Source organism: Diorhabda carinulata, chromosome 6, assembly GCF_026250575.1.
Source record: "Diorhabda carinulata isolate Delta chromosome 6, icDioCari1.1, whole genome shotgun sequence".
NCBI lineage: Eukaryota > Metazoa > Arthropoda > Insecta > Coleoptera > Chrysomelidae > Diorhabda > Diorhabda carinulata.
Window position 1 is genome coordinate 12,803,722 of NC_079465.1, and position 12,245 is coordinate 12,815,966.

Consider the following 12,245-nt stretch of genomic DNA (forward strand, 5'->3'; position numbering starts at 1 on the left):
GAAACAATTAATCAATTAAGTTCCATTTAAATCTTCCCAAGTTGCAGGTATATGTCTAAATAGTTAATTTAAATCATTGATGTAAGGTTTAAATGTTAGTTTTATAAAAGCAGTTCTTAATCTTGAAAGTTTTTGATATTTATATTTCTATAAGGTAAGTGCAACTAGAATACTTTTTCAGAATAATTTTCAGGTTCATATTTATTGGCTTCATGAATAAAACCAATTAAATTGATATCACTTGAACAACTTTTTCTCGCAAATTTGGAAAGTTAGTCTAAATTGTACAAATCTGTGAAAAATGAGACAGATAGATAATTTTACAAGCTATCGGAGCCGTAGGATCGCCATAAAAAAACTGACAGTAAAAAATTGCTTTGAGAGCTTAAAATCAGAGCTGACTCAGATGAAATAAGACCATGCAACAAAAACATGGGCGATGGTGTCTGGAGAAAACGTAGAAACAGAGAACTAATGATGATATAAAAAAGTTCGAAAATAACATAAAAATAAAAATTTCTCTATATACTTGGTTCATTCTAATTATATACGAGGGCCGTTTTTTTTCAACCTCAGATCGGTCCGTCCAGACGCTACACGTGCAGAATAAAATGAACATGCGCTGTAGACGACTACGAAACTCTCGCGCTACACATTTTGCCATTGTTGACATGCAGGTGTCAGTCGGCGTTGTGCTACAGCCACGTAAACATGTCCGCCATTATTGATGCTCCCGCCAAGTGTGATTCGTTTTCTATAGGCTGAAGGCCAGAGTGCTGCAGAAATCCATCGGAGAATGAATCGTGTGTATGGGGAAAAATTCATGAGTGAGGATACGTGAATAGTGTCTAAAGTTTAAAGATGGCCGTAATGATATACATGATAAAGAGGGCCAAGGACGCAAAACTGTCGTTTCAGATGACCTGGTTCAAAGAGTTGACAAAATGGTTGAAGAAAACCACAGATTCACCATTACTGCTTTATCTACAGAATTTCAGAAGTTTCAAGGCCTGTTTTGGACTCTATTGTTACTGAACGGTTAGGCTATATCGGCGGCAACTTTCTTTGAGGAGGGTATTGATAAGCTTGTCCACAAATATGACAAATGTCTCAATCTCTTCGGTGATTATGTCGAAAATTAAACGTAAGTGTACCAAACTTTTGGTGATAAAATGATTGTTTTGTACAAAACTTATCTTTTATTTATAGCTTATCGGCGTTGAAAATAAAACGGCCCTCGTATTAGGTTCCACCATTTTTATATTTGTAATTTTTCTTCAAAATAAACAAAGGTCAAATTAATGAAATTCGAAGTTATTTTCTACTTGAATACCATTAATAGGGTATAAAATAGGAAAACGAGAATGTTCGTCAGGATACCCGAGTTTGGTAATGGTTTGACCAAATATCAATTTAGACATGGTATTCTTTGGAGTTAGTTTAAAATAAGGAATGAGAAAATTGGCGTTGAATATAGTCAATATATAGATATTTATTGTAATCCCAAAAAATCTACTCCATTTAAACCATCAGAAACACTTTAAAATTTATATGCATAAAACATTATATATTTATCGTCATTAAATTCAGATGGACAAATAAAACAAATATTTTAATTTGGATATAGCTTTATTGTTTTATAAAATATTCTCCATCAAGATCAATACACTTTTGCATGCGGTTGAACCAATTGTCCATTCCGATTGAGGTACCTCCAAAACGTGTGATTTGTACGCATCAACCGCATCTTCAGATGTAGAAACACGTTGACCTAAAAATTTATATTTACTCTGCGCGAATAAGAAGAAATCATTGGGTGCCAAACAAGGACTGTGAGGCAGATGAGCCATCAATTTTTTCAGCATTTCTTTACACCAATCGCTACGAGCTGTTTTTAGAAGCGATTGCCAAATTATGTGGTATCCAACGCGAACAATTTTTTTTGAAAGCTAAATGTTCATGCAATATTGAATATATGCAAGTGGAACTAATGCCCAATTATGCATCAATCTCACGGTAGGTCACATGACAATCTTGCAATATCAGTTTACGCACAGCATCGATATTTTCTAGCACAACAGCCGATTTTGGACGAACTTCACAAAATTTAAGAGCGACCACGGCAAAGAAGCGAAACACGATTACTCGAGATGGTGCTTTATCACCAAAAAGTCGAAGCGAATTGATCGACACACTGCTTTTTGTTTAATCTATATCAAAAGTCGTAAAAATTTATCGCAAGGAAATATTAGCGATTAAATTCCATATTTCGGTCAAGATGGATTCTTCAAATATCTGTGACTACACGTTCTGAGTACGTTCATCACTAAAAAAATTTCATGATGGTAATGTCATATTTGCCATATTTAAATCAGTGTAACTAAAGTAGCAACTCCCGTATACATGATATAACCTGACAATAAAAAAAAACGTGGAAACAATGAAATTGTCATATTCTATCAGTGGACCTTCTTATCAAAATTGTCGTAGTTTTGATTGAGTTCATGGTATACTCAAAGGTACTATTATAGTTACAATTGTTTTCTTGCATTTTGAATTCTGAATTGTTATCATCCTCAACGCGTTCTACATTATACAGTTCTACAAAGTTGTGAATTCGGGAATCAGAAATTGAATAGAGAGACATAGACACAGAAATAGGTAAACTAAATCCTCATAAAATTTCAAGAAACTACCTATTATGAATAATATGATGACTAACTTATATTCAATCAAAAGATGAATAGATACTATAATCAATTGAAGAGCAAAATCAAAAATCAAAACGTAAAACATTTTTTCTCACCACATGTGAAAGGACTTTTCCAAAAAATATCGAATAAATAAATATGATATGATTGAAAGTCATTTATGAAATGAAAAAATAAAATGAAAGACAGTTATATATTATCGAAATATTTCACTAGACTGAAATCTAAAACCCCAAAAACAAGTAATATTATATATCAAGTACCTTGTAATAATTGTAACGCTGATTACAGATATCTCAGTATTTAGAAAATAAATTGGAATATCATAGATACAATACAAAACATTGAACTTCATTAACAAATCATAAGATATCTAAAAACCATACATTCAATTATAAAAGTTCAAAAATGGAATCAAATGCAAAGAAAATATAATTTTTAGAAATGATTTACATACATAGGAAAACTGTCAACGATAAAAAATAACAATGTTTGTAAAATTCATATCTCTATTTAATAAATTTCAATGAAACTATACATGACGCCAATTGATGGCTGCTGTGCATGTCTTTGAAATGTAATAACCAAGAAAATATTATTTTTGGTGGTTGAAACAGGTTTTTATTTTCATATTCATATTGTAGGTTATCTATTGATTAATATAATTCTTCAAATTTTCAGTAATAAGACATATTTTGGTAAAGACCGCTATAGGTCAAAACGTCAATTTTTACCTGGTTTTTAACTAATTTTCTTTCAAAATAGACCGAAAATCAAGACGCAATCGTTAATATTACATTGCAATCCTGATACCATTTACATACAGAATATATTGAAATAACATATGATGAAATATTCATCACTACTGATCAATTAATAATACATTCTAAAAATTATGCATGATAATCGCAAACGCAAATTTTTATTTGATACTTATATTTTATTCATCAACATGAATTCGCATTTAACAACTGTTATTATATAATTCACATCAACTATTTTTCTTCTAATACTCATGTGATAATTCTAACACATATTAGAGAAAATCTACAACGATTGTATATTGTGTAATGAACGAAGATATACGACGGCTGTATCCAATCTAACGTTTTTTTCGATATTGTCAACCGTTGTTTAAATGGAAGTTGGATCCCAGCATAAACCACTTGAAAATATTTGCATGCAAGAAAACTCAATGCTGTACATTGTTCAATAAATCAAACACTTAATATTCGCGAATCGAAAAACAACTGTAATTAAAATTTCTTCAGCTATAATATTTGATTAGAGTGCTAAAAGGCACATCATTTGTACTAATTTGCATGTTAACAATTATTAGTTGGTGTAATACTTAGTATTTTGAAGTGCAAATCTGAATACGAATGAATAGAGATAAATTACAAACTGAAGAAATGTTATTTTGGTTTTAAATTATTTTTTCTCTTCTGTTACAAGATACATAGCGCTTTGAGTAATTTTCAATAATTATTTTTTGTAATCCCATACTTTAGATACATTTAATGTTATAATCCTAAGTTTATACATGAATACTCCACTTTCTAATGCGAGAATAATCAATCCTCATTACTCTCTAATATCTAGAAGTATTCATAGTATTCCATAGGCGTAGGATGTTGAACCTTCTTAAGGGACAGATTCTAAAAAACTAAGATAAGCGAATGCGAGAAGAAAGAAAGAAACGAAAAAAATCCACCCTGGCTGATATAAACTTACCATTCCGATGATAAATTATGAAATGTGCTAATTTCTTACAAAAATTCCATAGAAATTGATTATATATTTATAGAAAAATATATTTTTTTTCAGCTTTATTACTTAGAAATCATTTTTCGTTTTCTCTCATATCTGCTCTTTTAATTAAGTATTCAGTGTAGTGTTCGTGCCAACCGACGACATCGCGACGAATCCATTTTAAGGGGTCATATGACGTGAAAATCGATGTTTTAAGATATACTATAAACCCAGCAGACGTACGGTTTCACGGTTTCCAGAAAAGACATATTTTGTAAATATGTGAAAATGATGGATTATTTTGTTACGTTTATTATTCCGTTGTTCTTTCATTTGTTTCATATCTTTAACGTTTCATAACTTTAACAAAGTTTGATTTAGTCTCTTCATTGATTCAGTTTGGTTACTTTTCAAGTTATTTTAATTTCACGGTACAAAATGATTTATTCCATTCCAGAACAATTGATCCTTTAATAACACAAATAATTGAAGATGACCAAAATCATACCGCTGATCGGCTTCATTTTCAGCATGATGGAGCACCTCCGCACTATATGGTTCCTGTAAGACAGTTCTTAGATGACTGGTTTCCTGGACGGTGGATTGGAAGGAGGGGCCCAATTGAATGGCCTTCCTGGTCACCGGATTTATCGCTTTTAGACTTTTTTCTTTGGGGACACTTAAAAAATAAATGTTTTGACACGAAGTTTGAGTCCATAGAAGATCTTCGCCAACGGATTACAGCAGAGTGCAGAAACATAACACTTGATATGCTACAAAATGTTAGAAGTAAATTTGAACAAAATCTATAATATTGTATGGTATCAAATGCGTCACATTTTCAACTTTTGTTAATGTAAGGTTTTAATAAATCAATTTAACGGCTAGTTTACTTTTTTTTATAAAGCGTGGTAAAAATAACAAACATTGGAATGTACTAACGATTGCAGTTGTTTCACTCGTAATAATAAAAACTTATTTGTATTTTTCATTAATACCAAAATTATCGGCTTAATGTCTTTAAAACCGTTTTCGCGTTAACTGTTTTAGTAAAATTCAACAAATAGGGTATCATCAGAAAGACAATTTTGTACCTTTTCAAATGATATATCAGACCCCTCTTTCCATTTAAAATTTTAGGGTTATTACTCATCTCCGCTAGGGTGTTAAAGGTTCAGATCGAAAATATGTTTAAAATTTGTCCCCTTCAAAAACAAAATCGACGTGTATTTTTGAATTTAATTACAAAAAAAGAGAAACGCTAGGTGCAAACTTTTCGTAGGACCACCATGTATAATATATCTGCACCTTCTTATAATATACATATTATTCTAATTATGGTTACGTAGTTATTAAAAAAATTATTTCTTCTGTTATGTCAATTGCCCTCATGAGACGCAAAAACCAACTAAGTAAATTTTCGATATATAAAAACAATTCAAAATTTAAAGGATAAGATTTCTCAGAATCATTTGAAACGCTAAGAAAATGATTAGATATTCGGATAAATATTGATAAATCTAACCCTTCAGTAATTAGTGCCACACTTTAAAAATATATTCTTGTCATTATTATAAAAATGGTGCCAATCAATACTGGTAATTACAGTCGTTAGAAAAAAGATGACACTAGTTCTGATTGGGAGCTGTTCATGAAGAGCATGCTACTTTTTAGTGAATTTTTTAATATAATATTAAACCGAGAGACGCTTTTGGCTAAAAATAAATTGTTGCTATCATTTACATTGATATAACAAAATAAAGAATTCTAGAAGAATAAGAAGAATAACTACTGTTATTTTTTATCTTTCTTCCTTAAATTTTTCGATATAAATTAGTTTCTTTGCGTAGGATTCTTATTTAAAAATTGTTTTTTGGACGAGATATTCATTGATTGACCTACCATGATTTACTAAAGGACAATTGAACAAATTTTAATATTGGAATTATACATATTTTGGAAGTTTCTTACACATATCGTTGATCATAAATATGTAATTGAATTAACTTGACATATACTAACCATTTTCTTTTAATTTTTTTAAGAATGTCAACGATACCTAAGCATGGATTTAAAGCTGAAGATATTTTGAAAGAGAACCGAACAACTAAATCAAATATTGAAGATATAAAAAATTGGTTATCATTTAAACGAAATATTCCTCGAATGTCAGATGAACAAATAGTGATCTTTTTATTGGCGTGTAAAAATAATCTAGATGAAACAAAAATCACCATAGAAAACTTTTTTAAATATAAATCGACCTCACCAGAAATCTTCATGAACAGAGATATCGATATGAAGGAAAATAAGTTCACCTGTACAGTGACGTAAGTGAATTTATTTTGTAATAAAATTATGAGAAAGTCAATTTTAATCATATGATCAATGCTTATGTCACTTTCATATTATACCATACATTCATAGGAGGTTAATGTTTGTTTAATTGAATTTCACGAGACAATAACTGAGATGCACTGACAAAATGAAGCTAGAATCACGGAAAATTAATTATCCATCGAACACTGTTTCTATCACTACATTTACTAGCTTTATAAATATTATTGATATAACATTCAATTCATCAAATATTTCTCCATTCATAGAATTTTAAGAGGGGGTCAACCTCTGGAAAGCAATAGAAGAACTCGACTTCCAACAAAGGCTGATGATAGCCCTAATTTGTGCTTAAGAACCATAAATCAGATTCAAAATAGGCAAGCGATATGTTAATAGAAGCATAATTTTTGAACTATTTTTTAATTATTATAATTAAAGATCGCCTTTTTTCGTAACTGTTATATCTTCAGGATACCTTTATCTTGTTACTGTACCGATATAGCATCAAAGTTATCTAATTCTATTTCAATCTCCTTCAACATCCTTTCGCTTTTTTCGAGCCGGAAATTTCAGGAAACTATAGTTTTGGAGTTCTTACATATATATTTTTACCTGTGCTCTATTCAAGTAGATTGTTAAGCTGTCTGTAACGATAGTTGTGTAAAAATTGTTTGGTAACATATTCTCTTCTACTTTTTTAATCTCTTCTTTGAAATGTCTGTAATTTATCGTTTTAACATTTCGTTTGTCCCTTAAAGCAAATGTCACATTTAGCCATCAATCCGGTCTTCTTCAATCACCAGAATATTAGTGAAAATATTCTGCCTATACCTATTATTTCTTTTGTTGTGAGTTTTCTAAATGCAAGGCAGTCCTCCTCATCAATCGAAGTAACCAACGAGTACTTTTTGCGCATAACGCAAATAAAATATACCGTTCGACCTCTCACGCCGCAATTCATTAATGGAACATAACTTTCAGATAATAAGCTATTCCACAATTGTAAGTATAACTTCACACAAAATTAATATGATATTTGTTTATTGAGTTATTGAACATAACACAAAGGTCGGTATGTCGGTATAAGTCGGGCAACGATCTAGAAAAATCTGCAGATATCCAAGCGAGAGGTCTCCTGAGCCGGAAATTTTTAACGGTCACGTAACAGGGCAAAGTTATCTGGAAATGCTCGAAAATTAACGTAGACACGATCCAACAGTCGCTAACATCCGTCATCCTATGCAGGATTGAACTTCGTCGCATTACGCGCTGTGTTGATTTCGGAGAATGTATAGGGAGACGACGACGATTCGTTGAATGGCCGGCACAGTCATGTGACCTGATACTCTGTGATTTTTTCCTATAGGGCCTTCTCAAGGACCAACTTTTGCAAGAGGACTACGCATTTAATGGACAAGGTTTCAATGTGCAAACACTCGAAGAAAACTTTTAGTTAATATTAGTTTCCTGAACACAAAAACCAAAACATAAACTGTGAATTAAAATTATATTTTACAGTTATACTCAGAATGTTCTGCTTTTGTTGGCATTACCAAAATACTGGCTAATATCAGAAAAACGATAAACATTCCTCACGTACCTCATCCCGTAACAATTGATTACGACTGTAGTCCAAATATACTTAAAATGAAACCGCTGGAGCTTAGTTACATCAACGTGAACGGCCTACAGACAACAAAACACAAGCTGGACCAATACTCCAAAAACTTTGGACAAACTCATATACAAGTCGTTTGTTGAGAAAAATATGTCTTGGCTTACATATACTACAATTTCACTCAACTTGCCTTCATCGTTCTCTACACTTGCTGTAAGTTTAGAAATATGAAAATCAAGAGCTCCGCAGGAAAGTCCTCTACAGAAAAACTCAATGACTTTTCTGTTACATTCCACAATATCCTTCCAAAAAGAAGACCCAAAATTGACATCGACAACCCTGAAGAAGTGGAAACAGAAAATTGATAACGATATCTATTTATAATTTCTTTTATTTTATATTATCAAAAAAAACTAATTTTAAAACAGAAGAGACCTAAAATCAAGAAGATTTAAATGCAAATATATCAAAAGGTCTAAAAAATAAGAAATTGAAGATGTATATATATGTAATATATGTAAGATTTTTTGGAAATGTACGTCTAATCACGGCCTTACAAACTTAATTAGAAATGTTTGTGGCAAATAAAAACTTGATAGAATTCGCTACAGGCACTTGCAAACTTATAGAAAAGAAATCAAATTATGTAGGATTTATCTCGAATAACCATTCATATGAGAATTGACTGATTAATTTCCATTTTTTAGGAACATAGCAGTATTTCCTAATAGAACTGAAGAAAATTACGCCATTGCACTGGGTTCACTGAAAGACACTTCCTATTATAACTTTTGCATCGAACCGCAAATAAAAAGAGCTTTTGCAATAATCGATGCTTACTTGTATTCAAATCCCCCTGATGGATTGATTTTCATTATTGACATCAAAGGAGTAAGTATATAATCAACATTTATTTCAAACACACATTTGGAAAACTTGTATTGTCTAAATTAATTTTGTACTTTATAATCATCTAAATTTTAAGCGTAACTCCTTATTCAATTTTTATCAATAGATACGAATGTTAAAAAATAAAGCTATCGAGGTCGAAGATTTTTTTAAGAATACAGTTATTCCCAAAGTTTCTTACACATACATTACCTGTTGATCATGTGGTCGAAGATTTTTCTACATTGCATTTTAGTTTTCATTCTATAAGACATTATCTGGTAATGGCTTGCGTAAACACTTGAAATGATATACTGATAAATGCAACTCCTATAAAATTGCAATTCTCGGACCACAATACACCTCTTATATTTCATATTTGTATTGCATTTGTAGTTACACTATGCAAATTGACATTTCAGGTGGGAATTATGCATCTTACAAGAATAAAGCTGAATGCACTCAAAGTCTTTTTCGCATATATACAAGAGGCTCTACCTATTCAACTCAGACAAGTTCACATTCTAAATGCTAATTACATTTTTGAAAAATTTTTGATGATTTCCAAGCCATTTATGAAAAAAGAGCTATACGAAATGGTAAGTAAGTTGTACATTTTTTAAGAAATTAAAATCTGATCATGAAGATCAATAAGCAATTTTTTTCAAAGCTCAATCAAAGAGTAAATTCTCAAATACTAAGGTCCTACTCATTAGTATATCATAATGTCTAATAAGCTGAGAACATTACCATTAATGTGTTAGAAGATAATCGCACAGTACTTTGCTTTTGATTAACACTGTCATTTAAACTAGTTCACTTACTCAAACTACTTGATTCTATTGAGCCTTCTCACTAAATTGACATTGTCGAGGAGCTGGATAACTTCGACGTTGGCATGCTGTAAAATCCCCTCAATTTAAATGTATTAACAATCTACACATTTCTATTGCCAAAAAATTTCTAAAATAACAACTCCTGAGCCGCTAATGCTGCGGCAATATATTCTGCTTCCATTCAACTAATGGCCACACAATTTTGTTTCCTTGAAAACCAATCTATGGGATTCTTGTTATAAAAAGCTATAAATTCACTCACACTTTTTCTTGATTGTCTTTCGCCACTACAATCTGAATCACACATAGCAACCAGTCCTGTATTTCCTTTTCCAAATAATAAACAATATTCTAATGAAAAGTTGAGTTAACGCAAAATTCTCTTGAGTGCATTCCAAGTGCTGTTGGTAGGTTTATCCAAATAACGACTAAGTAGTGGTACACTTTGACATATACCTGGTCTGGTAGTTATTGAAATGTACATAAGGCTGCAAATTAATCTTCTATACGACTTATTTTCTATAATTATTTCATCTTCAGGTACGTTAAAATTTACTTCCCTTGGTGTCGAAATCGATCTTGTTTCTTCCATTTCAAATTCTTTTAAAAGTCGTTTTATCATTTTGATCTGATGTACTTTTAATCCTTTTTTTATAAATTCAATTGCATTCCTAAGAATGATTGAACTTTACTCATTTGTTTCACTTTAAATTCGCTATAAAGATCTCCGATTAAGGTATCTACGAATTCTTCTTTTCCTATAATCAAAGCATCATCTACATATAGCACTAAGTATAATGTTCCAACATTTTGTGAGCTTCGAAGTCCGTACAATGCTCTATTTAATTTAAAATATTGACTTGTACTTTTTAGACCTTGAGGTATATATATATATATATATATATATATATATATATATATATATATATATATATATATATATATCGCTTATTGTTCATAATCTTCTAAATCTCCTGGCCTTTTTACATTTCTACCTTATCTGATTAATGTCAATTCTAGCAATGCAACATTTTCTTGAGTATTATCTTCATTGTCTGAACTATCTGATGTAGCATCATAATTTGATGTAGCATCATTTTCGCCTATATCATTATTGTAAATTTTCTTCTGAAGTTTCCTCTATAATCTCTCTTGGTTCACATATCACCTGTTGCTTATTTGTTTCTTTATTCTGATTAATCGCTTTAAATTCCATTATCGAGCGTCTAGTTTATATCCTTTTGGTAATGGTATGTACTACGAACGATATCTAAAAACTCTAAGTTTTGTCAAATCATTTCTTTTATTCCATATTTTCGATGGTGTCCTTCCTCTGGGTAATACTTTAGATGGCAGGCGATTTAATTCATAACTTGAAGTCTTGAGCCTCGCACCACAATTCTTTGGGCATACCGGAATCTATTATTTTTGTTCTAATTTTGTCTAATATAGTTCTATTCATTCTTTCGGCGGTTCCATTTTGCTGCGGTGTATGTGGCATTGTAACTTCAAAATAACCCCTTTCTTCTTGCAGGATTCACCACCGTTATCTAATCTAATCGCTTTAACATTTACTTCTTTTTGCCTTTCCAATTCTACTATGTAATCTACTAAATATTTATCAGCTTCATTTTTTGTTTTGAGAGTTTCAACTACAACAAAATGCGAATAATTACCCATAATGGTCTGAAAATGTCGCGATCCATCAAAAGCGGTAGGTTTCATTGGACCACAAACGTCGCTGTGGATCAATTCGCCAATTTTGATTGATTTTCTTTCTCTACCAGTAATTGGGCATCTTGTACCTTTACCTTCCATACATGTAGAGCAAATTTTATTTTCTGCTGGTAATCCTAACTGAATTGAAACATCTTTTCCAGCATGACCCAGTCTTCTGTGCCGTATATCTTCATCTAATATAACATTACATTTCTCATCTTCATGTCTTATTTTGTCAAGTATCAACACTTGTTTTTACATTTTAAATGCAAATGTTTACCTTGTATAATCATCTTTTCTCTTTCTACTATAAATGTATGACCCGTTGAGGTAATTTTCGAAAGTGATAATAAATTATGTTTCATATTTTGAACGATCAAT

General features: G+C 31.1%; 1 protein-coding gene across 4 annotated transcripts in view; it reads left to right on the forward strand.

Annotated features, from left to right (window-relative positions):
• LOC130895115 (alpha-tocopherol transfer protein-like) overlaps positions 1–12,245 on the forward strand; it is a 27,729-nt gene continuing 15,484 nt past the window's right edge. Inside the window, exons 1-5 of one of the 4 annotated variants that reach the window (XM_057802268.1) lie at positions 30–154; positions 4,994–5,319; positions 6,509–6,793; positions 9,129–9,312; positions 9,732–9,908. In XM_057802268.1, the coding sequence (XP_057658251.1) occupies positions 5,282–5,319; positions 6,509–6,793; positions 9,129–9,312; positions 9,732–9,908 (684 nt within the window). In that variant the 5' untranslated portion in view covers positions 30–154; positions 4,994–5,281. Of the gene's footprint in view, positions 155–4,993; positions 5,320–6,508; positions 6,794–9,128; positions 9,313–9,731; positions 9,909–12,245 lie in introns of all 4 variants that reach the window. The other 3 variants (XM_057802271.1, XM_057802270.1, XM_057802269.1) reach the window with 3 other exon arrangements.